This window comes from Lissotriton helveticus, chromosome 8, assembly GCF_964261635.1.
Source record: "Lissotriton helveticus chromosome 8, aLisHel1.1, whole genome shotgun sequence".
Taxonomy (NCBI): Eukaryota; Metazoa; Chordata; class Amphibia; order Caudata; family Salamandridae; genus Lissotriton; species Lissotriton helveticus.
In genome coordinates this window covers 1,702,538,978-1,702,565,218 of record NC_136069.1, presented here as the reverse complement: position 1 = coordinate 1,702,565,218, position 26,241 = coordinate 1,702,538,978, and the positions used below count along the sequence as shown (strand labels likewise).

Below are 26,241 nucleotides of genomic sequence, written 5' to 3'. Positions count from 1 at the left end.
CTTATTACATCTTGGGGCATATTACCAACAAATTGCGATATTTATCGCTAAGTAGGGTTAGCGGCAATATTTTTATCGCCGCGCATCACTAGTTTTTATCGCTGAGATAACTTGCTAATAGCAAGGTTTATCTCAAAAGCGATAAAAATCAGGCAAAATCCGTGAATATCGCTGAGAATGCAGCGATATTCATGCATTAGCGTGGGAATGCTCTTAGCCATGTTATCCACCTCCCATTGGATAACATGGCTAAGAACTGGTCTGAGCAGGCGGTGGTTTTTGGCGATAGCGGGAATATTTCCATCGCTACGCCTGCCTTGCTAATAGGTGATAGCGACGTTAGCGACTGCTTTCAGTCGCTAACAGGTTGGGTACGCCCACTTTGCATGTCATTAGCGATAAATATCGCTGACATGCAAAGCGGAGCCCAAACCGCTCGCTATCGCCTAAAAGCTAAACCGGCGATAATTGCCTATCGCCACCCTTGGTAATATGCCCCCTTGTCTTATAAGACATTTGTTAACTCATAACTTATTCTACCAACACTACCAGTGCTACTCCTTTTGCAACTCTGTTTCTGGCTCCACAAGCCAACTTATCTGCAGATAGGTTCAATTTCTTCAGTCTCTCCTGGATTTCCACACTTTCCAAGCACAGCACAGGGTTGACTCCTCCGTATGTGTCCATTCTTATCTTAGTGGGATGTGGCCTTGATTTTGGTTAGAGCTTGCTGACCTGATTCAGAAGAAGAGGTCTAGCCTCGATAATGAAGAGGCTGCACATGTTTCTATGAGGTCCGACCACCTTTCGTGTCTTGCAGTCATCTTGATCTTGGTAAACCTTGATCCACCTTGATACGTTCCAAATACTTTCATCCTGTTGCACAAAAGTTACTTCGGACCACACCTCACATAGGGGCATATTAGCAAGGAATTGCGATATTTATCGCAAAACTTGCTTAGCGCATTTTTTTTTATCGCTGCCTATCGCTGGATATGTTAGCGGAAAAAACATGCTATTAGCAATGTTTTTCTCCATTGTGCTAAAATATCCAGCGATAGTGGCGAAATGCGTGGATGTCGCTGGAAATCCAGCGATATTCACACATTAACGCTAATGGTGACTTAATCCGAGAATCCACCTCCCATTGGATAAACAGGTAAGTCATGTTTTTAGCAGGCATTAGATTATAGCGATAATCGCGCTTAGCGCAATTTTTTTTATTGATATGCCTGCCTTGCTAATAGGCGATAGCTGTGTTAGCGACTGCTTTCAGTCGCTAACAGTTTGGGTACGCCCACTTTGCATGTCATTAGCGATAAATATCGCTGACATGCAAAGCGGGCCCCAAACCGGTCGCTATTGCCTAAAAGCTGTCACTAACTGATGTTAGCGACAGCTTGCTAATAGGGCAATAAAGATATCGGCGTTTTAGCGGCAAAACTGCAAATAAAGCGGCGATATGGCCCTTGTTAATATGCCCCCCTGTTCTCAGGTGCATTTTTACTTCTGCTCTTTACTTCAGTTGTCTTTGGTGCAACACTGGGGTTCACTATCTAAGGCAGCTGTGGCTTGCACAAGACCTTTACAAAGTTGTTGCCCATGTGTTTTCCGTATCTTCAGATCACAGATCTCCGCTAGTCAAGCAAGGCCACCAGAAACCTCCTCAATTCTCCTAAAATGACGTAGTATAGCGTGGTGGACCGCCACTCCTGGACTACCTCTGATCTCACCTGACGTAACAGATTTGCTGCTGCAGAAAGGTTGGCAGTGTCCCCCATGAGGCATGGCATTTGTCAATCCAATGTTATCTGTGGTCATTGAAGACCCAAAGATACCTGGAAGGCTTGTACTTCAGATCTTAAGTGGCCGCAAGGTGGCACGTAGCGCAGTAGAAGAACCGTGAGTGAATATATGCTAGTTTGACTTTGTCATAATGGACTGTCGTATTCAATAACTGTAGAAGGAATGCATGTGCCACTTCAGCGGCACAGGCAGGATCCGGGGGCCCTCCCTTCCCATATCCATGGGCTAATTCAGACAGAAGACTTTATATATGAACTGGGACATCTCAACTTCCCACGGGGGACTGTGGTGATGGCAGTGTGATGTGATGCAATAGCAGGGGGGTAGAGGCTACTCATAGGGGTCTGAGGGTGGCCACCGCAGCAACACCCTTTGGCACCATGATGCCAAGAAGCATTGGTACGTCTGCACCAGCTTTTTGCCAGTGTCAGTCCTGGACAGGAGAGCCCCGTGTGCCTCATACCTCACTCCAGCCAACAAATGACAGATGTTAATCATTACTGGAACAAATACACACATGATGAAACTTTTTATTTAATTCTTAAACAAATATGAAAAATTCAAAAATATAACAGGAAGGATGGAGCTTTTCTCAATGCAATCAAGGCCGGCTATTGTCCATACTATATTCAGTTTTATGCACTTTAACTCTCCCATGAATCCATATGAGGTCATCAACTTAATTTTTAACTTCAATTTCAAATTATCTAATATAATATTCTGTTCATATTATTTAATTTTAGAAGATGTTGCGTACCCCTTGAGTAGGTGTTGCAGACCCCTGAGGGTCCACGAACCACAGGTTAAGAGGGAACTTGTTTAGTTCATTGGGAAACCAGGCAGAAGTCAAATACCAGGACTGGGGTTTTGTGGCTCTTTAATTTTAGGCAGTTTCTTTCATCCATGAGGAAGCTGCTTCCAGCAAAGGCGTAAAATCTTCTGCGTCATTATAGGATACATCGACCTCAGTGTTGTCGGCAGAGGACTTCAGGACAAAACCATAAGAATGATTTGAGGCAGCCAATGGAGTGAGATCAAGGAGCCCCGAGAGATCAGAGTTAGGGTCCCAGCATAAAGAAGGAAAAAAGACTGATTGAATTTTCTCAGAGTGAAATGAGGTAATCCAGGTTACAGCAGAGCCCTGCATGTTAACTGACCAGAGATGAGAAATGAGACCAGAGTGGGAGATGGTGTCAAAAGAAGCATTATGGTCCAAAAGGATCTGAACTTCCCGCCCATCTCCCTGCTTCCGTTCCCAGCAAAAGTCATCTAGAAGATCGTCAACTCCCAACTCACCCGCCACCTAGAAGACAACTGCAAAAAACAGCATCCTCGACCCGCAGGAACCACAGCACCGAGACCGCCCTCATCGCCGCCACAGACGACATCAGAATTCTACTCGACAACAGCGAGACAGCAGCCCTCATCCTCCTGGACCTCTCCGCCGCCTTCGACACCATCTGCCACCACACACTACGCACACGCCTCTACGACGCAAGGATCTGAGACATGGTCCTGGACTGGACCACCTCCTTCCTCTCCGATAGAACCCAAAGAGTCCACCTCCCCCCATTCCACTCCGGAATCACCAAGACCGTCTGCGGTGTCCCGCAAGGATTATCCTTCAGCCCGACGCTATTCATCGTCTACATGGCACCACTCGCATGCATCGCCAGACCACACGACCTCAACATAATCTCCTACGCCGACGACACCCAGCTGATCCTATCCCTCACCAAGGACCCCCTCACCGCCAAATCCAACCTCCACCGTGGTATGAAGGCCGTCGCCGACTGGATGGAAGAAAGCCGGCTCAAACTGGACACGGACAAGACGGAGATCCTCATCCTCGGGCCCAACCCCTCATCCTGGGACGACTCCTGGTGGCCCGCATCACTGGGCACCCCCCCCGGCACCAACCAACCACGCACACAGCCTAGGATTCATCCTCGACTCGAAACTCAGCATGACTAACCAAGTCAACGCAGTCTCCTCCACCTGCTTTACCACCCTCCGCATGCTCCGCAAGATCTACAGATGGATCCCGACAGACACATGGAAAACCGTCATCCATGCCTTCGTCAGCAGCAGACTTGACTACGGAAACGCCCTCTACGCCGGGGCCCCATCCAAGCTCATCAACAGACTTCAAAGAATCCAGAACGCCTCTGCACACCTGATCCTCGACGTCCCACGCCGAGATCACATCACCCCCCACCTGAGAAACCTGCACTGGCTCCCCGTCGACAGAAGAATCTCCTTCAAACTCCTGACCCACGCACACAAGGCACTCCACAACACTAGCCCAGCCTACCTCAACAGCCGTCTTTCATTCTACGTACCCAACAGGAAACTCCGCTCCGCCGATCTCTCACTGGCCGCCGTCCCACGCATCCACAGAACCACTTCCGGGGGCAGGTCCTTCTCCCACTGCGCCGCCAAGAATTGGAACACCCTCCCTCTCCTCCTACGACAAACCGAAGACCTGCAGACCTTCAGGAGACTACTCAAGACCTGGCTCTTCGACCACTAGCAACGGCTCCCCTCCCCCCCAGCGCCTTGAGACCCTCGCGGGTAAGTAGTGCACTTTACAAATCCCTTGATTGATTGATTGATTGAACTGCTTTACTACCGTGTCCAGGATTACAGGAAGATCATCTACAGTGACCTAAAGTGTAATTTAAGTGTCTTGAATAGGACAAAACTCTACCTGTCCAGGGTCAAGTAGATTTAGAATCTATAGACCTTATCATGCATAGGGCGGAGCGCCATCTCTGGGTGGGACACCGCTCTGCCTGATCATGACTGGCCTGGTGTACCTGCACCAAATTATCATAGCTGCACCAACACCAGATCTGAATTTACCGGTCACTAGTTCCATCTGATACAATTGAATGAGGCTTTTGCCGCAAAAACAGCCAAGCCTTGTTTGCTGGTCTGCACTAACCCCTTTCTCTGGCAAGGGGCAGGATTCAATATTACATCCTTGCCAGAACTATCCTTCCCCTTCCCTCCCACACCCTAACTATACCCTTCCCTGACTCACTCCGCAATGAATGCCAGCTAATATATGTGGACACATGTTTTATGAGATATTGGTTAACATGTGTGGAGGTCATGTGGGTTGTGTGAAAACACGGTTTATGAGGTTGAACATCAGGCATGTGGAAACAAAGATTTAATGCTGGTAAAGTAGACTTGCTTTATAAAGTCTGTGTGATCACAAAGTATTTATGAACACATAAGGTATGTGTTAACACTTGTTCATGGGGTACGCATAGACATGGAGGACATCTGTAGACATGAAGATTTGGGAGAGAACATGGGGAAAGTGGAGATACATGTTTTTGAAGGACTGTGTGGACACATGTTTTAAGAGTATTGGTGAAAATGTATAGAATGTGTGGATGTATTTTCTATGAGACATGTGTGCACACATGAGGTATGCTGGGACATTTTTAATGAGGTATATGGATAAATAATCCTGTGCTTCACCGTGGGACCAGGAGCGGGGATTATGTGGAATATATGCCCTATGGTTGCATAGGTGTGTCTGTGAATCATGGCACCTCCATTATTGCAACTGGTATGCGTGGATGCCTGTTTTATTATTTTATGCAGTGTGTGTGTTAAATTTGATTTGCAAGTTATGTGCAGAAGACACATTTTGTGATATAAGAGGTATGTGTGGGCACGTTTTGTGTTTGGATTTTGTTAGCATTGTTTTGAGAATGCACAGTATTTCATGTTTGTATGTGGATCATAGTACATCAATATTTTCCAGATACCTATTGGTGCTGCCATTTTTAGGTCTCAGCTCTAGGCAGCAAGCATGCGCTATCTCGAAGAGAGACATGTTGCATATACTTTGTGTGCTTCAGCCCGCCCATACGCTTCTTATTTGCAGCCTCCATCGTTGCTCTCCTAATCTTTCTCCTCATTTGTAACGGTATGCATCATACCTCTTCCTGTCTTTACCCCTCCCCTGAGAGCAATTACTACTGTTCATCCACTCCTCCCATTTTACGTAGTATTTAGGGAATTATTTATTTGTTTGTTTTCAGCACTTAACACAAGCGCTTGTTTATGAAGGATCCAGGTGGCTGACATATGACTGGTATACTAAGCTGTATGTGTTCATAGAACACAGGGTGGTCCTTGTACCTCGGTCAGTCTTGCTTCCTCTTCTACATCCATCAGTCAGAGTGCAGTGATAGTGGGACGCAAGGCACTCTATGGTGACCCTGACAGATGCTCATTTAAACATTGCTATGTTGTGCTGGACTGAGCAGGCCACACATAGTTGTGTTCTAACAGTGGTCCCTGTGAAATATTAAGCAATCAGCCCAAATGTCAGAATCTGCTCTTAACTATTCTGGGCTTTCCTTCTATGTGGTTTGTGTGGTAAAGTGCACAGTATTACACGTCTCTGATGGTGGGTTAAGAAAATGTCACTTCAGGGGCATCCGCTGTCATCTGGGCAACAGTACACAGAGCCACAAAAGAAGGTGGTGCGACCTGAGCGGGGTTCATCTGGTCCAGAAATTAAAAGTAGCATGTTGTGCATGGCACAATCAATGCCCCCCTGGTGCATGGGCGAGGGATGGTGGGGGTCAGTGCCCTAGATGTAAGTAAATTAAACTCGCTGACTTCTAATTCACCCGCTTGCAGGGGCACAGGATCGCTTCTCAGCCCAGGATTCCTGGTCCCACAGGGTACACTGTGCTACTTCTCGTCCTATGCATGTTGTGCAATACTTTGTGCTTTACTTTTTGTCAAATACTGGTTTACTACTTTCTAAATGAATATTACATTCCAGAATCTCCTGATAGATTAATGCAGTGAGAATTGTACATTATATAAATAAAACATTGTGCGAAAGGAATACATTTCAATCTTTTTAAATAATGATGACTACAAAATGAGTCAGCAATCACTTACATTTTAATTCTTGTAATGAATCTGGTATCATTCATATTTATTTGCATGATTAATGCTTTACTTTTCTGTAAATGTGATACTTTGAAAACAATATGTTCAGTAATTAACAATAACACCCACAGCACACAGGTCAGATGCTAGCAAAAGGCCCTGATGAAAGAATCCTTCTCTCCTAGCAGGAGCATTAGACCCCTAACAACTCATGTCATAATCAAAGTCCCATGTTGGCTATGTTAAAGAAAGGTCTCCCATTGAGTTAGGTAAGCCACAGATAGTAGAGTTTGTTGTGGATGCAGAGTCTGCAACCACACATCCTGCGAATCCCTTTACATGTTGGCCTGCCTATCACTGGGCCACCAGGTCAAAGAGGCGGTAGTCTCATTCTCTTTAGGGAAGGGTGACAATGCTTTTTCCTTACCTGGACTACAGGGCAATGCATGGCAAACCCAGGATTTTAAATCTTTAATTTTCTACTTTTCAGCAACACACTCCGCACCACGGACTGCCATGTGGGCAGCCTCAGCAGGGCAGTCAGCATTCAAAGTGGTTAAAGTGCATCAGCTGCACTGTCAGAAGCACTTTCACCACAGAGGTCCCCATCAGGCAGATGGGATCCCTGAAAATAGATTCTGGTCCTTCACAAGGGGAGAGGAAGTGGTCTCCAACCACATGGCCGGCCACTTGTGTCAATGAACAACCTCCCTTGTTTCTAGGGGTCTTTATCACAAACCCCCTTGGCAGCAAGAAGCTGACAGAGTCAACTCCAAGAATCAGCAGGGGTTGGGCAGTGTCCCAATAGCAGCTCCCAGTAAATCCAAGGATGGCTTGTAGTGTTACCAAAGGGGAGCAGTAGCCCATGACCAACTTAATAGACATTTATCCTTTCTTTTGTGTAGTAATGGTGGAATAATAGGACTTTGTCAGCCATGTTGTACAGATGGCAAATATATGCCTGGTGGTAGGTTGGGGGCATCAGCGTGACATCATTCAATGGCAGAATAGTCATGTCAAGAAGCCTGCAAGTCATCAGGAGGAATGAATGCTATGAAGCGCCTAGAGAGGCACGTTGGAAGAAGCTTCTGGCTTAGAAAGGGCAAGTCAGACTGAAGCTTGTGATTGAGTGGAGTGTAAGGTGAGCCAGCAGTGGCTGAGTAGAGGCCCTACTTACTATGGTATCACTTGATACCCTTAGGCTAAGTTGCGCGTTAAAAGACTCCCTTCATTCATTCACTTGGAAGATATTCTTTCCACTTATTCTACTCCTCAACAATGTTTGACAGAAGCCGAATGACCCTGCTCTGTATTGTTGGCAACACTTTTCTTGCATCTGTGATGAAAGCAGGGGACAATGGATATTTGTTGCCCAATCAGTTTCCCACTGAAATCTTCTGGCTAATACACTACCATGCCACTCCTTGTAGATACTATGTTAAAAAAAAAACTTTAGGGAAAAGAGAAGGCAACCTCAATGCTTCTAGAGTATAATGATGAGCCTAGCTAGAGTGTTGAGTTACAGAAGCTCAAGTAAATGACATCATGAAGTTGTGGACAGGCCAATTCTCCAACTACATGGCCGATTTTACACCCAATTTTTGCAGTGTGTCATGTTTTTGTGCCCTCCTGTGGTAAATCAGCATGTACAATAATTATAAAGTGGAGATCATTGCACCATCCTTCCATACTTACAGCAGGTTGTGCTGTTGCACTCGACGGACGGGACCCACAGGTTGGAAGAGCCGGTGTCAAAGAGCACCCTGAAATCCTGTCCAGGGGTTCCAATATTCATCCTTCCAGCATAATAACTCTGCAGAAGGGAACATTAGGAAAGGTGCTTATTTACAGCACACTAAAAGTGTGGCATTAGTTACCTGATAAATGACATGAAGCAGGTCTGTGTGGGTTCTTTGCAGGCACATCATTGCACATTCAAGCTTTGTAATTTCGAAGCACAGTAGCACAGCACAGAACAAGTGAGACAACATTGACAAGCCTTCCTAAAGGGAACTTTGAGGCATATTACCAACAAGTAGCAATATTTATCGCTAAATAGGCTTAGCGACGATTTTTTTATCGCTGAGCATCGCCGGAATTTATCGCTGAGATAACGTGCTATTAGAAACGTTTATCTCCAAAGCGATACATATTACGGCAATAGTGGGGAAATGCGTGAATATCGCAGAGAATACAGCAATATTCACGCATTAGCGACGAAATGCTCTTAGCCATGTTATACACCTCCCATTGGATAACATGGCTAAGAACTGGTCTGAGCAGGCGTTAGTATTTGGAGATATTTGCGCTTAGTGCAAATATTTCCAACGCTACGCCTGCCTTGTTAATAGGCGATAGCGACGTTATTGACTGCTTTCAGTCGCTAACTGGTTGGGTACGCCCACTTTGCATGTCATTAGCGATAAATATCGCTAACTTGCAAAGCGGGCCCCAAACCACTCGCTATCACCTAAAAGCTGTCGCTAACTGCTGTTAGCGACAGCTTGCTAATAGGGCGATAGAATTGTTGCTGCTTAGCGGGCGCAAACGGCTGCTAAAGCGGCGAAAATTCCCTATCGCCACCCTTGATAATATGCCCCCAAACACTTGCTAACCAGCAGGGATGCCATTCAACCCTAACACAGAGTTTTTGATTGGCCTAAACGTTGAAGCCCTCTATTCCAACATAGCGCAAGAAGAAAGCCTAAGGGCTATGGAGAATCTGCTGCAAGAGAAAACATGGACCCAGAATACCCCAGCATGTTGATTATGAAACTTGCAGGACTATCCCTCATTAGAAAAGTTCTCGAGTTTGAGGGCATCATATAGGAACAAAGACATGAGCACAATCGCGGAAGGGAAACATGGCGGCCGCTGGTTAGGCGGTACGCGCGTCTCTACGGACCGCTCCTAGATCTTGCCTGCATGCGCTGAAGTCTATCATTACCGGCTGGTTCTTTTCCGCGGAGGTCCCGGGAGGTGAGGTCTCGTCGCCTCTTTTGGTTGTTTGCCCCCCTTCCTGGGGTTCCTGGCGGGCAGCGAGTCGCGGCATCTGGCGGAGGCATCCGGAGGTGGCTTGGAGGCTTCCGCTCGGTCCAGTTTCAACGCGGCCGATGTGTGTCGGCCTCGCTCCGCCCCCGCCCTCTCTCCTACGCTGGTCTGAGGCAGCCTTGGAGCTCCGGCGGAGCCGCAGGGCGGCGGCTCGCAGACTCCTCAGGGGGAGTTCTCAGCGTTCTCAGCGGAGTGGCAGCGCAGAGGGGAAGGCGGGGAGAGTGCTGCTGCCTGGGAGGCTGTTCCCAGCTGAGCTTGCTCCAAAATTAAATTTCGCCACAGAGTTGGAGCTGAACCTGGAACTGTACTCCGACCAAGACCTTGGCTCCGTCCTTGAGTCCATTACGATTACGGCAACCACGACAGGGGACAACAAGGCACGGGACAACAACAAGGTACTGGACGACAGTGATAGTGATTCTGCACCAAGGGTTGTGAAGGGAGGCGAGCGTCCATGTGAAAGTATCGGGCACGGAAGAACCCCGGGAAAGCGGGGAGGCGGAAAGGGCAGGAAGCGGGGCAAGGGCCCCGGTTATCGCGCCTTGGCTGGCAAACAAGGTGGGGATAAGAAGTCAGTAGAGCTTAGCGACCCTGTGAGAGTGTGCAAAGGAGGGGAAGGAATATTCGGGTCAAAGGCTTTTGTTGAGGGGGTGCCTCAATCAACCACCCCAGGATCACTTCAAGGGGTCTCAGCAGGGGGGGGGCCTTTTTCTAAAACTAACACTAGCCTCAACAAGCAGTCGGTGGGGAAAGGTAAACTCAAGGGGCCACGAAAGACCGCAGCCCGAGTCGCACCATCGCTAAGGTCTTACTTTAAAGTCCTACCCAAGGTACTTGATATCGGGCTAAGCCTAGAGGGGGAAAAAAGTACCCAGATCAACAGCATGAGCGTCTCCAATCCATCTAAACTTGCTACCTCTCAAGGGCTTAAGTCTCCTGGTCTTGTGGGTACAATTGAGCTTGACATATCTGTGCCAGTAGGAAACCCCGAGGGGCCTGAGTCGGTGTCGCTGGAGGTCGAAGGAAAAAGCGGCGAGACCGGAGAGATCGGCGATCCAACTCCCAGTGGCAGTAAGGGGGGGGGCTCCCTTGAGGCAATGCTGTCGGCAATGAGGAGTGAGATTAAATGTGGCTTTGCAGAGTCTAAGCAAAACCAAAATGAGATCAGGGCAGTTTGTGAGACCCTCAGAAAGGAAGTGGATGGTCTCTTTGAGAGAACTGAGACTCTGGAAGGGGCAGTGGGGGAACTTAAAGCTAAGTTGGAGCATGCAGAGGTTAAGATCCAGTCTCTCCGGAGAGAAGGGGATGCAGTGAAGGACAAGGTTGAATCCCTGGAAAATTACTCCAGAAGAAACAACCTCAGACTCCTAAAGATCCGTGAAGGGAAGGAGGGTGGCGAAATTAAGGAGTATGTAGTCTCCCTTCCAAAGAACGCCCTCAACTTGGATGAGACTGCCGCGGAGTTGGAGAAAGACATCCAGAGGATACACCGGGACCCATTTCGCTTGAATCCAGGGAGGGTGAAGCCCAGGAAGATTCTTGTGAACTTTCTAACCTACTCCATTAAAGAAAAGATTCTGAATCTTGCCCTCAAGGCCAACTCACTGAAGGCCCCGGACTTTTCTTTTGAAGTTCGATCTGACCTTTCCAAAACCACGCTAGACAGACAGTGGGAGCTCGGCCAGACAATTGATAAGTTCAGGGCCCTGGGGGCAACTGTGCAGATATGGTTCCCTGCTTTTTTTAGGGTAATGTTTAATATTAAAATGCACAACATTCGCTCCCCCCTGGACGCCGACGAGCTCCTAGCTACCATCAGTAACCACAAACAGGGGGGTTCTTAGATCGCCTCCGGGTTAGACCAATTTCTATGTAGCTACCCAAATATTTCTCCCGTCCATTCATTCCCAACCCAAACTGTGTATGGTATGTAGAAGTGAAGGGCACTGATGACCTTAGTATCAAGTATCAACCAATTAACCAATCAACTGATTAATATATTTCAACATCCGTATATAAGGGAATAATTCACTCAGAAAATACAACACAGCAAATAGCAAGTCTGGGGGGGGGGAATATATATATATATATATATATATAATAGAATAGGGAGAAGGGGGGAGGGAAAAAATAGGATTAAAACACACAAAAAAAAGGAAAACAAGGAGCAAGGGGAGGGGGAAAAAAAGGAAAATAGGGGAGGGGCACGTCACGTGAGAAATATACTTTTTTTTTCCTCTCTTTTTTCTGAACGCTTTTTTCTTTCACACAATATTGGGGAGGCATCCTCTCACTCACTCGTCCCATGGGGCGCAATGTCTATACGTAATTATGCTGGCTCGGAAAAAACTCTTTACTCAAAGTAGACAGGTCTAGGTCAGGGTTACGTTAGAGACGCAATCTGGCAATCCAACTGGCCAGGTTAAGTATGGGGGGGGTTCCAGGGTGGGGGGAGGGACGGGGGATAAAGCATCAAAAAGTCCTTATAAGCCAGTTCTCTTTTTTGTTCAAGTTTGGACACCAGAGGTTCTTTAAAAAGGTGAGACTAAAGATTTTACAATCATCGATGAGAGAATGGGTTCAAATAAAAGCTAGAGTTGGGTTGGCATATTTCTCCAATTTTGCCCCAATTTGAGATTCCCCGGGGCTTCCCCCCTGTCTAAAAGACAGTCTCGCAGTTCCTCTATTAGAGGCAGGGATTCTAAGATGGGGAGAGTTGATGGCAGGAGATTCTTTGGTAGAATGGGAGGAGATTTCAGCGAGGGTCGGCCCATCCCTATCCAGATTTAAATATCTGCAATTGGTCAGCTGGTCCCGGAAGCAGTCAAGGAAAAACCCTCAACTTGGGGGATATAGTTATCTAGAAAAACATCTGGTAGAAAGGCAAATAGGGCGTAAGGAGGTGGCCCTCTGGTATTGGTCCATCAAGGAGGAGGCTGATGGGGAATTCAACCACCCGTCGGAACTGTGGGGAAGTGATGTAGGGGCACAGGGTGAGGACCTATGGCGCAGATCTTTTAGCCTCCTATACAAGGTCGTCAAGCCAGCATGGCTAAGACGTGACCACCTGTTTACTGTGCACCGAGCATATCTCTCCCCCCAAAGGCTTTCTAAATTCCAGCCAGGAAAGTGCTGCAACAAGTGCCTCCTCCCAGCAGCCTCCGATATCCATATGTTTTGGGACTGCCCCAGTATCACTGTGTTTTGGGAAGAAGTTAAGGCCACCCTGGAGTCAATCCTCAAAATACCGATTTCCCTCAGTCTGACATTAATCATATTTGGTCTGGAAAACAACGTTACGGGGTTGGAAAGGACCTTTCTGTTCTACGCAATCCTCCTGGCACGATGGCAAATATGCAAGCATTGGGTCGACCCTAACCCACCAACCCATGCCCATTGGCTGTCTTCCCTCTATGAAACATCAAGGGTGGATACAGCTAGATCTGGCAGCTCTCGGAGCCTTGCCTTTTGGAACCTCTTAGCTCAGTGGAGATGAAATGCTATTCGGGCCTCCGGGGGTTTTTTTTTTCTTGGTTTTTTTCCCCGGGTCCGATGATTATCCCCGTACACTCCATGGTCCAGAAGGGGGTCTGCCGGACCACGACGAATCCAGGGCCAACAGGCTGAATTAGGCCTTGATGAGTAAGATGTTCCTGAAAGCACCTCCCGCCAATTTGGTACGTTTGTCCAGGTGTAGGATGGGATCACATTCTGGTCTCCTTCTTTAGGACAAGAAGGTGGTTGGCTACTTCTTGGAACTAGGATGCGGCAAATGATGACAAAAAAAATTAATTTAAACAAAAAAAGACACTTCCATGGGCAGCACATTTGCACCGAGCATAGTCCATTTACATGTTCATGGGCCATTAATCCCTACCTTAGACACATCAGCTTATAGCGATGCTACGGCGATGATGGCAAGGCTCAAAACCTCCGTTCAAGACCCTATAAAATGGCTGAACCTACAAAATGAATTCCTTGAATGCGCTCCAAATGTGAGTAATCAGGAGCTTTCATCCCTTTGCCTAGGAATAAGAGCCTAAACAGGCATACTTACAACCAAAGTGTATACAAAACCTACTGACAAAAACTGTCCACTATACTTTGTTAGTGCACATTCCCTTGCGCTGAAAGAAAATTCTTGAGAATACGCCGTAATTGCACTAATATGTGGGAGTGCCAACCTGAAGCGGAAACACTCACAAAAAATTGCTATCCAGAAATTACCTTAAACACCTAGTTGAAAAGGCAAAACAAAGGGGCTAGCTAAAGCCATTGAGAACTTTATTTACTGACAAAGTGAGAATTGATCCACAACAACTAATTTGTGTAAGCGCATTCAGTAAAAGCTTGAATGAGGTAAAAAGAAAGATTATTATGAAACCCTGGTGCATATTAAACACCAAAAGATTACATCTGGAGAAACCACTGTTCTCCTTTAAGCGAAATACAAGTTTGAGCAACTGGTTAGTCCATTCAAGACCCAAGAAACTTAACGCACAGGAGCCTAATACATTGTGGGCCTACCACAGGTTAAATGACATTTCCCCTGTGGGTAATATTCAGTAGGCTCCTATACTACACACACCAATACACTCGATTCAGGCTTGCCGTAGGCCTATCACAGGTGTGGAACAGAGAAGTCACACTAATTGTAACTCAGTTAATATGATTTACTTGATTACATGTCTGTGCGGACAAAAATACAAAGGGATGACTACAAGAAAACTCAAACTTTGGATTATTTAACATTGGAGCAAAACTGGATGTCAACGAAGCACAACACAATTGACTCCACACTTTGTAGGTATTGGCCACCATGAAAATGATCTGAGATGGACTGGGATAGAAAAGGGAAATACAACAATACACATGAAAAAGATATTTATGAAACAAGAACAGAGATGGGTACACAGGTTGAGGACACATCTGACAGGTCTCAATGGCAACATTCCATGGAATCAGACCAATTCAATCTGTGAACAGAAAACCAGGACAAAGCTGACAAAGGCAAGAAGAGCAATGCGGATGTGAGTGGACAGTGACATAAGATAGATATAGACAAAATAGAAACATTAAGCTCCCCCATGGCTCATGAAACAATAATGGCACAACCAGGCATGAGTGAATAGAACAGAATGTGGAATAGAGTACATATTGCATCACTTATAAACACGTCTTCTGTGATACCATTAAGAATCCTTCGAGTGCACTCACAGTGGTATTTACCTGGAGAATACTCAGGCACTTTATCTGACTATTTCTAAATAACAGCAACCATATTACATGTGCCAAGTACAGAGGATGACTACATTACCCAGAAGCACCCGTGAGACTGTGGTTAATGAGGGCTACAATAGTACTAAATAACTAAAGGGAGACTCCACTAACGCAAGATAGAGATTGTTGGCATGCTGTTGATTTTATTGAAATATGAAGAGGTGAGCACCCACAGGACAACAAATCTCTCCTATTCCAGAGTACAGGTCCACCCACACCTGAGGGTCATGATCCCACTCCCTTAGACACCTGGGGATGGACCGCGCAGAGGAACACCATGCTTAAATATTCTCCTTCTACCTTTCAGACATGAAAGCAATGGCTCAGCGGTGATGGAGTAGGTACTGCCTACTGCACAACACCCTTTGAGCGGGGAGTATTCATTACGCCTCAGCAATTAATGGACAGCTAGTTAACTACCATTGATACTTCCTAATACATACATGCTAGGTGTTCCTCTCTTCATTGATGTGTAACAGAGTGTGGCTATGGGGGCTTGCCCTGCCTGTCCTTGAGGGAGTACTAGTAAACACTTATAAGGGTAAGACCTTGCATAAATAACCAATGTTTTGGTTTAAACTGCGTTCACTCTAGCCTAAGAGAATGAATAAGCAATATGCAGTGTTACACTATGAATGTTCTCTTCTAGACCTGACATCCTTTGTGTGGTCTTCCCCCAAAGGTTTGCTGTCACCCTCCTGTCTTCTAAAATGTCGTTTTGTGGGCATTAGAACTCCATGCACTTTTTTATCGCTCATAAGCTGTGCTAGAGTGCTTGTGCTTCCTCCCTAAATTGCTGTAAAATTGGCCTACACCTGATTAGTACATTTAAACTATTTACAAGTCCCAAGTATATGGCAATGCATTAACCCACGGCCTGTAAATCAATCAATCAATCAGTGGCAAATTAACATTGGGTTACATTATTTCATTTAATTAGGGTTAACGTTTGATTGGGACAGGTAGAAAAGTCATGTTTTTGTCTCAAATGAATTGTAATTTAAAACCTTTGTTAATGGCAAAGTTGGATTTCAAGTCGCAATTCTGAAAATGCCACTTTTCAAACATTGAAACAAAAGAGGAGCTTGGCCCTGATGGACAAATGGGGAGGCTGGGCCTAATTAGGTAAATGAACATAGAAAGGTGCCCCACCATTTACTTTTTATCCCACACTTAGGGAAAGTTGAAAATGCTGTTTGTCGTACTCAACTAGGTATTTTTATTTATACCAATCAATTTTTTGATTTCAAATTCTATTTTGTCAAAAAACCTTATTATGAACAGACAAACACATATATACAATGTACATTCAACATGTAGTGTGGCTTATATACACAACCACGTGTAATCAAAACAGATATTATTCACTATTGACAAGAAATTAAATGCAAGAACATTTTACAACAGACAGTAATATTTACAGTGTAATAAATGAAACACACATTATCAAATGAAAAAAGACTTAGTGCAAAACACAAGAAAATTGGTGATAAAGTAGAAAGATTAGGACAGGAGCGTGAAGACAAATTCGAAATTAATTATCAGCCAGCAAGTGCTGGTTTCCAAATTGTCCTTTTCTAATTGGCCGACGCGTTTCGAATCCAGAAGATTATGTACCGGATTCTCATCAGGGCACAATTACTCTGTCTGTGAAATTTAAAAGAAGAGAAGAAATAACGTTTTTGAGTGTTTGGGATGGAAAGACAGGGCTCCCTAAGAAGTGACATACAGCAAAGGGACCTACCGGGTCTTCAGCAGAAACAAATTCCAGGGAAAGTTGTGAATGCAGGCTGGAACGGCTCCAAAAGGAGTCAGGGGGGCAGAACTACCTGCAAGGATGTGGATTAACATTAGCGCTGCTAGAACATGTAAAATGCAGAGTTCGGTTGAAAAGGGGACTCAAAAATGCACATACCGTCAGCTACTTCTCTGCTTGACGGGGGCAATCGCCTTCGGATGTGAAATTGGATTCTTCTGTGGAATCTCACTGAAGGATAAGTCAGGGCGCTGTGTATAAACAGTGCGAAATTAATATGTGTGGCTGCAGTTTGCTCGAATAACAAGCACTGAACTCGGTGGCGAGAAACATACCTTTGAGTTTCAATCACTAGGCGCGAGGGATCTGGTTCTGCGGGCAAACTTTACTTCGATGGCCAGCGCATGCAATTTTGGCCGGGCTCCAATTCACTGTAAGCAAACGGAACCGGGTTAATTTGTTAGCGCGGTGGGCGAGAGTAAACAAAGGGTTTCGGCGTGGCTCCACAGGAGCGTTGCTTACCTCCGTGTTACTCGGTGAACATTTCCAGCAGTCTGCATAGATCCAAAGATGGGCGCCACCGATGTTGCCATGGAAAAGAGCACACCGCTGTGTGCTAGGGTTTATGGGATTTGTAGTTCTAGCTGCGCAACGTTTACAGGAAAAATTCCATGTGATGTGTTAATTGAAGAAGAAATGAGACGAGACCAGTCCGGGCGACAGGACTGGAGGCACAACTGGTTCATAGTCTCGCAATTTCGGACAGACTATTCAAGCCCTTACGTACACTGTTAAATTTCAAAATTAGATATGCTTCCTTTTTGAGGAGCATTCTGTCCAGATCCGCGTTATTCTGTGATGGACGTAATGTGTGCAGTACCGTCCACCTAAGCTCATTGGCATCGTGTTTGGCAGTCAAAAAATGCTCAACCATGGGGGCAGTCGTGATTTTGTTTTTAATTCGGGACCGGTGTTGGCAGATGCGTGTATTCACTTGTTGTCTAGTTTTGCCAATATAAATTTGAAACTTTTCAAACATTGGCATTTTGCTCTTCTAGCCATTTGGTGCCTACTACCTGTGTCTCGAGTCACATGACTGTGAATGGCTTAGCTGTTGGACTTTGGGTATTCCTCCCGGCAGTGAGGTACAAATTAGATAGTGCGTTGGCAGGATGGACTATCCTGCCAGGACGGTTGGGACAAAGCTGTTCCCTGCCCCAACCATTTGCAAGGGCTGCCTCCAGCACACAAACAAAGGGACCTGACACAAGTCTTTTGTCACTCCATGACGTCTTGGAGGCTGGCAGGAAAAGAGAAGAACTTTCCAGACCCAGATGTGGGGATAGCCTAGAAAATGCCCCCACTCCAAATTATAGGGTCAAATATAAATATTGGACCCTCAGAACACTCCTTCAGTACACTCCTAGACCTGTGGACATTATATAAATAGGACTGCCTTGTTCCCCAGAGGACTTCCCTGCTGCTTGAGGTCTCCCTGGTTTCCAAGCGGACTGCCCAGCAGCGTGAGGTCTTCCTTGTTCCCCAGAGGATTGTCCTGCTGCTACTAGAGATCTGCCCTGCTGCTCGAGGCCTGCCTTGGTCCCAAGTGGACTGCCCTGCTGCTCACGCTACAGCAATGACAGCGACACTCTCCCTGCTTCTTGTGGCCTACTTCACCACTAACTGGACTCTTCACTAGGGACTTGAGAAAGAAACTTTTCAGCAGGAAATAACCTAGTCCCTGTATCTGGCCTGTGTGTTTTCATGATAAGAAAGAAGTTGTGACTTTCCTCCAGTCTAGAATGGCCAGATGAACATGTGTGGCGCTTTTAGTCGTTATATATCCTAAAACATTCTGTGGTTCTACTGATTGTATTTTTGTTCTGTTAGACTCTATTGTCCTAAATTGGGCTGGGAATTTTCTTGTGTTGTTTGTTCACATTATTACTGATTGTGTGCTGCTTTACTGCCAAGATACTAGAGGGTTAAGCACTGATTAATTTAGAGACTTTCTGGTTCACCCTGAAAATGATTGTGGTTGTTGTTTGAGTAGGGTTCTCATCCCTCTCAATCAATAACCCAATTTCTTGTCTTGACTGTTTTTCATGTATGTAGCTGTCACTAAAGCTGCAGCATGCACCCACATAAGGGCTTTAACACTGCATCGATGCACGCAAGTGTGAAATGCTTTGCTTTTGTCCCTTGTACTCTTTCCCTAACATAGAGAATCACAATGGGTGCTTGCATATGAAAGTAACTCATTACCGCTCTTGAATTTTGGGCAGCTAGCCTGATTGTATGTTTTATGTAGTGTGTTGTCTTATGTGTTCATTCTTACAAGGTCATGACTATAAGAACAACAATACAAGAGAACACAGAATACATTAGAAAAGCCTGTTGAAAGCTGCAGACCCTTAGTGGCCTAACTACAAGGGATGATAACCAGGGTTAGGTACACTTTATCCAATTATTCAGCCATCTCAATTATTTTAAACATAGAGAAGGCACTCAATAATAAAGGAAAACTTGGAAGCATATTTACAAGGGAATGACAGAGTGGTGTTAAGTACAAAATGCTAATCCCGAAAACACAGGGATTCACTGTATTTACAAAGACACAGCACACCCCTGCAATCTCCCTAGTGCTGCCGCTAAAGTAAGCTTTCTAGTGACAACACAGGTACCCTTTCACCATGGTGTTTATGCAGTGAAACAGACAATGCGTTGATTTTCCAGCTGCATGGCAGGTGATGCGCTGATTCCTTCAGCCACACAGAAGGGCCTGCGTTGGAGTCGCAGCGGGTGTGCTCAGACGTCAGAGATATGGTGCTCATGGCAGGTAGTGGTTTTTCTGGGGCAGGAAAAACAGGAAAAGCCGACTCTGAGGGCCCAGAACTGGGATTGGCACAGCTTGACATGTCCGAACTCCCAGCAGAGGAATTCAAGGGCTGCAGGTGAAGTCTTTAATCACCCTGAGACCTCTTAACATGAGGCAAGCACACACAAGCCCTTGAAGAAGCTTGAAGAAGCTTGGAAACAGGATATAGAAAGGAAAGTCCAGTTGTTTCACTGTACAAGTCAGAAGCAGTTAGCAGGAAGGCAGCAAAACACAGCAACATGCAGATTCTCCAGCTCTTCTTGGCAGACTTTCCTCCTAGAACAGAAGCATTCCAAAAATGTGGGGTCACTGATCCAGTACTTATACCAGATTCTGCCTGCGAAGTAGGCAAACTTCAAAGGATAGACTTTGTAGTGCACACAGCCCTACACAGGAGATGGAGACAGCTTTGTGTGAGGACAGACTCAGCCCTATTCAGGTGTCAGTCACAAATCCACCCACCACTCTAGCTCAGGAAGACCATCAGCCTGGTAATGGGCCATCAGGATATGCAGGGAACACCTGCGCTCCCTTTGTGTGACTCTCTAAAGTGAATGCACAAACATCCCCTGTCAGTCCAAACCAGATGTGGATTCCACAGGCAGGCAGAGACACAGAATGCTAAAGCAAGAAAATGCCCACTTTCTAAAAGTGTCATTTTCAAACATGCAATTTAAAAACCAACTTTACTAAAATATGTATTTTTAAATTTTGAGTTCAAGGAACTCCAAATATCTATCTCTTCCCAACTGAAAGTTACACTTGTAAAATGTTACAAAGTAGCTCCAATGATAACCTATAGAAGAGATAGTCCTTGCAATAGTGAAAAAAGAAATAAGCAGTATTTCGCTATCAGGACATGTAAATCACACCAGTGCATCTCCTACCTTGCACATAAACTGCACCCTGCCCACAGCGGTACCTGTGGCCTTCCTTAGGTATGGTTTACATGTAATAAAAGGAAAGGTTTGGGCCTGGCAACTGGATGCACTCGCCAGGTTGGCAGGGCAGTCACAACTGCACGCAGGCACTACAGTGGCAGTTCTAAGAACGCTTTGAAAGGCTGCTTGTGTGGGTGGCACAATCTGTGCCGGAGGCCCACTAGTAGCATTTGATTTGCAGGCCCTGGGTACACACAGTGCACTTTACTAGGGTTGTACCAGTAAATCAAATATGCCAATCATGAATAACCATACATAACCACAATTTACACGGGGAGCACTTGCACTTTAGTACTGAACAACAGTGGTAAAGTTCCCAGAGTTCAAAAACCAGAAAAAAATAAATGCGGCACACGGTAAAAAAAGTCAGAAGCTGTTCTTCCGGACGATGGTGATTCCTCCTCCGACTCCATTGGAGCGGTCTCTGCATGCGATCTTGTAGCCGTCTGGGATGGCAATGGTGATGTTGGGTGCAGAGGAGTTGTTCATCCAGGTCTACATCAGGAAGGCGACGTCCGGGGATGAAGTGTCGAGCAGGTCCCAGAGCTCGGCGGCATGTTTGCGTGGGGAGCGGGTGCTCAGTAGGATGCATCAGAGGTGATTGTAGCCTTTCTTGGCGAGTGGTTCGGCGGTTCTGATGCTGGTGTAGCTGCAGTTCCGGCAGGTGAAGGGGCCCTGTGTGCATTTGGGGGCGGCTTTGAAGCAGGTGTGGGTCCGTCCGGAGTTGAGAGCGTGGAGTGTGGTGGTGGCATCATAGCGGCAGCGGTCGTTGCGGCGGGTGCGGGGACCAGGGGTTCTGGCACTGGGGCGGTGCAGGTGCGGACGGGCGCAGACGGGCTTGAGTTAGGCGTGCCTTTGGCATGCCAGTGGCTCTGCCGCGCAGCGGGTGCCAAATATGAGGAGGTGGGAGGGAGGAGCAGCTGGGTGGTGGGAGGCAGGGCAGGGGCAGCGTATGGTCAGTGAGGGGGGCTGGGACACAGGGGACACAGTGGCTTGAGATTGGAGCAGTGAGGGGCAATGAAGGGAGTAGATGGGCATCGAATTACGGGGGCAACAAAGAAACAGAAGGCAAAAACGGGCAGAGAAACACGGGCGCAACAAAGGGAACAGAAGGCAAAAACGGGCAGAGAAACAGGGGGGCAACGAAGGGAACAGAGGCAAACGGGCAGCGAGGGGAATCAGAAGGAAGAGAGTGCACAGACCAAATACAGGCGACAGGGAAACAGACAACAGCAGTCACAGACACCAAAATAGCAATAAGGCAATACAATAAAGATACCGATCATGATACAAACCTACGGCCTACCACTGGCCACCAGGGATGAGTCACAGGTGGTAGCCTGCGGGTGGAGGAGGGCCTCGAACTTCCTCAGCAGCGGCAGCTGGGACAAGGACACACAGGCGGTGCTGTGCAGAGGGGGAGTGACCTACCTAGCAGGTCAAGGGTCAAGGACATGGTGGTCTGCTGACACTGCAGCCACTACCCAGGTGATATTCGTCAATATCAGGGGGTCACAAATTGTCCCCTACCTTATGAATATTAATTAGGCAGTTAGTTGTGCACCCCCCCCCCTGACATTTGGTATTTTGTGGACCAACCGGTTGTACATAACATAGGGCAGTTCATACGACCGCATTTAAAAAATGTCAGTGTGCTTTTGTGGAACCACTTTTTGTGAATGTCATCTTTCGACATTAATCCCATATTTTGAACACATTAGCTACTCTCAGAAGTCAACACACACTCTCCTAACGTCATAAAACGTGCTTACGTCCCCACAAGTGCGCCTGATTGGTTAATATTTACAGCTGCCATCAACAAGCCCCTTCGCTTTACTACAGTCGCCCCCTGGTACCACACACAATGGAGAGGCGCTCACGTCAAAGTAGTTGGCCATTGGCTCCAGGACCACTTTGGTGCCGTTGTGCCGCTTGTATTTGTTGGCGAGGTCGATGTTGTGGTTCATCAGGAAGTCCTTCAGCTTCCCTTCTTCTCTGAGCTTCTCTCTTACAGACTTTACTCTTCTAAGGGGGACCCTAGAGACAGAGTCATGAGACAGAGGTAAGTATACAGAAAGGGGAACACTGCAAAAATGTAGAGACAAACAGACAACGCATAATGCAAAACGAGGATTTCATTGGAAGATTTGACTGGAAAATCCAGATTTTATCAGTCACCGAAGAGGGGATGTTAGTCCCATCCATCGCACATGGGACACAGGGCCAGCATCACACTGACACAATTTTGTTCAATTGTAGTATTAACCCCTTGCATGCGAACGCGGTTCTGCGCCTATGCGGCAAAATCGCAAATGGGAGGGTTCATGACGGCTCCCAGCCGTCATCAGCACACGAGTGCCGTAGTGCATGACGGCTGGGGGCCGTCATCAGCATGCAAGGGGTTAATCTCACCTTGTTTAAGTCTGCTGCCTTTTCCTTCTCTTGTTTGTACTTGAGCTCCCTGTTTTCTTTCAGCTCACCCCAGTGTTTCTTCAGCATGCTATCACTGCATGCCTCTTTCTCACCTGCCTTGTTACACTTCACTGTTTACTATATGTGTGCATCTGTAAAGTGCACTGACACCCAGCCACAGTCTATATCATGCCACATAAAGTAAAGAAATAAAAATAAACCCTAACCATCTAAGCGTCCACATTGGCATGCAAGCGATGCCTACATAGTGCGCAGAGATCACTGCAAGAGGCGCCACACCCCCTGAACTACCTTGCTGTGTCTGGAACCTCTTACACTTGATGCTAGAGTACAACTGAATCAACACTGAAACTTCTAACTGGGATTGTAGAGCGCAAAGTGCAGGATACACACATCTGCACTTAGGGCCTAATTTATGAGGAACTGGCGTAGGGCACCACCGTGAGTCACCTTGCTGCACTGCCCAGTGTCAATGTGGAAGGGCAGGAATGCACCTTATTTACAAAATATGGTGAATTCCTGTCCATGCCCCACATGCTGGTGCACAATTTGCTGCCTAGCACCTACGTAGGCACCCCTTGCACCACGGTGCAAGTGTACCTCCGTTGCAGGCTGGATTATGTTTGTGCAGAGACTCCTGAACAAGTAGGGATTAAGTAAATCTGGGGTAGCGTCAAAATCCATGGGTGTTGCATGGGAAAACCCACCTTAACGCCCATTGAACGCCTCCTTGCCACAGAGTAAGGAAGCACTGTGCTTTGCACCACCTTCCCTGACGCAAGGGGCTTGTAAATCTGCCCCTTAGTGCTTAAACCTCCAAGGCTAACTAGCTGGAATAGGAATGTGCGACATGTGGCAGACAGCTTTCTTTCGATGGTGCATTACCACACCAAGCTATCTTACTGATCTGAAACTTGTGACAGATCTCTGCAGTGAGAGGTCAGATGTTTGAAACTGCCTGAGATGGGTTCATGGGGTTCTGAACAAGTACAAACAGATCAACGAAGAATGTGCTATTTAACCAGCACCAACAGATGTCTATCGCAAACACATCAATGTACGTTTGTGAGATAAACAGTGCCCTCTAGGTGTCGACACAGGGAAGTGCAATATGTTCAACTATAAGAGAATGGCATGCTTCTAAGATCAGAGCATCAGCAATAATATCCAAGGGATGCTTTTTGAGGAAAGTTTGCTCACACAAAATACCTGGTAAAGTAGCCATGTTAATTGATATCGCCATGTTTCACACATGCCTTTATACCCTAGTTTTAAGCTATAACACCACATAAACTTCAAGGCACATCTTCTAAAGCAAACAAGAGGTTTATCAGTGTACTACGGTGCCCCTTCGAAAAACATTGCCCCCTCTACACTACTACCCTACTACTCAATATTATCCTCTCTCTAGGTGTTGGAGGGTGAATTTTTACCTGCATAGCTATCCAAGGACACACCTATCACCTGCACGACATGACCCCTGTGTAGGCCCTGCTGTCTAGAAGTTACAGGCCTCAGTTACGTTGCCCTGAGCACTGCCATTTTCTCTTAGCTTAAGCAGAAGCAGAAAGCAGGTCTGACCCAAGCTTCACCCAGCTGCTCTTGTCTGCAAGGACCCGCACCCCTACCAGGCCCCACCTCATTGTATATTTCCCACAAGCTGTAGAAGTCAAGTTCCTCAATAAATCTTGCAACATACCCCACGTCCCCCACCTAAGCCATGAATAGAATAAGGGAAGCTCGCACCACAACTACGTCAAGCAAGATATCCGATAAACTAAGGATAATTGTGGCGAAATATTATCGCAAACTGCCTGATTGACACATGAATAGAACCCTTTCGAAGCAACAATAACACATTTCTGATTAATGACAAACTTCCAGTCAGAATGGCAGGAACTCAGTCTAGGCTAACGTATGTGCCACACAATTACGAGAAGGTAGTCACATTTACACAAATGATGGGAAAGTCACCAGGCAGGGGCGTGAGAGGCGACAGAAGGATATGTGGTTCGAGGTGACGTGATATAGCGTGACCATAGGCCCCTCACCCCTGAACAATATAAAAGGCTGGTCCGCCAGAGTATCATTGAACTACTCCGCGTCTGCACTTGAGTGTCGGACAGGAGTTTTTCCCAGGGGTTACTCGAGATAGCCCTTGTTTTATGTACTTAGGCTCTGCTCCTCTATTGTATACTTTGCTTTATAATACTTTTTCCTTATTGCATTCCAGTTATATTTCGCCATTTGAAATGTTATGTTTTCTCTGACATTGTTTTATCTCCACTGCATTTAGGGTGTTTAAATTTGTACTTTCAGGATATCATACATGCAGTGGTGAGTGAGTGTGCCCAACAATATGTGCTTAACCTTTTCTATGCAATCTGCCTCAGCTCAAAAGTGTACTTAAAGCAAAGCCTCTCTCATAGCAGCTCTAAACTGTACTTTGTAAAACTCAAACTGGTCCATGTGACTTTCAAGAGAATGCTGGGTACAGGGCCAAGTACTATGTGGTTTTTATGCTATCATTGATTATTTCTAGAAGCTGTGTCTTCAAATAACTTGTACAACTCTCAAGCTTCAGTCTCCAATAGCTCATATATATATGTTTTTTCCTGTTTTTAGAGCAAGCGTTCCAGGAGCACCGGTTACAAATTAAGCCGTCCTATTCCCCTTAGTTCCCTTTCACGGTCTCCCCAGCGCGGCTTCTGAGCGGCTGCTCTGAGTCCCCTGGCCCCTCCTGCCCCTAATTAATCATCCCCTCCGACATTTTGGTGACCTCGACGTGATAATAAGGAGTTAGACTGACAGGATGCAGCTGGGTCCTAAGGAGGAAGTACTAAACTGCTAGACGATCCTGCGCAACCGTCCTGCTGAGCCATTGTGAGGAGACCTCAGCGCTGAGGGGTAAGCATACATATTATTGTGTCTGCCCGCCGCTGCGCTGTCTCTCTCTCTTGGGTGCGGCCGAATGGTATTCAGTGTTGTAGTGCAGCAGTGCTTCTGCCAATGGTCCAGGCTTCCTGTCTGTTAACCTTGTTATATGATTCCACGCAGAGGAAGGGTTTGTGTGCCATGTGGAGACTGAACCTGACAGTTAGGTGATTATTACTGAGATTCATGTGTTCCTCTTTGCTTTGTGAATAGTCGCATATTATTGCTAA

The 26,241-nt window shown here is 46.4% G+C and overlaps 1 protein-coding gene across 1 annotated transcript in view; it reads right to left on the bottom strand.

The window, feature by feature from the left end:
* The window catches only part of LOC144773634 (pepsin A-like), a 107,731-nt gene that overhangs the window by 58,309 nt on the left and 23,181 nt on the right, over positions 1-26,241 (bottom strand). Inside the window, exons 2-3 of the mRNA XM_078658782.1 lie at positions 22,525-22,681; positions 8,434-8,551 (exon numbers count right to left, since the gene is read on the bottom strand). Of these exons, the coding sequence (XP_078514908.1) occupies positions 8,434-8,551; positions 22,525-22,681 (275 nt within the window). The remainder of the gene's footprint in view (positions 1-8,433; positions 8,552-22,524; positions 22,682-26,241) is intronic.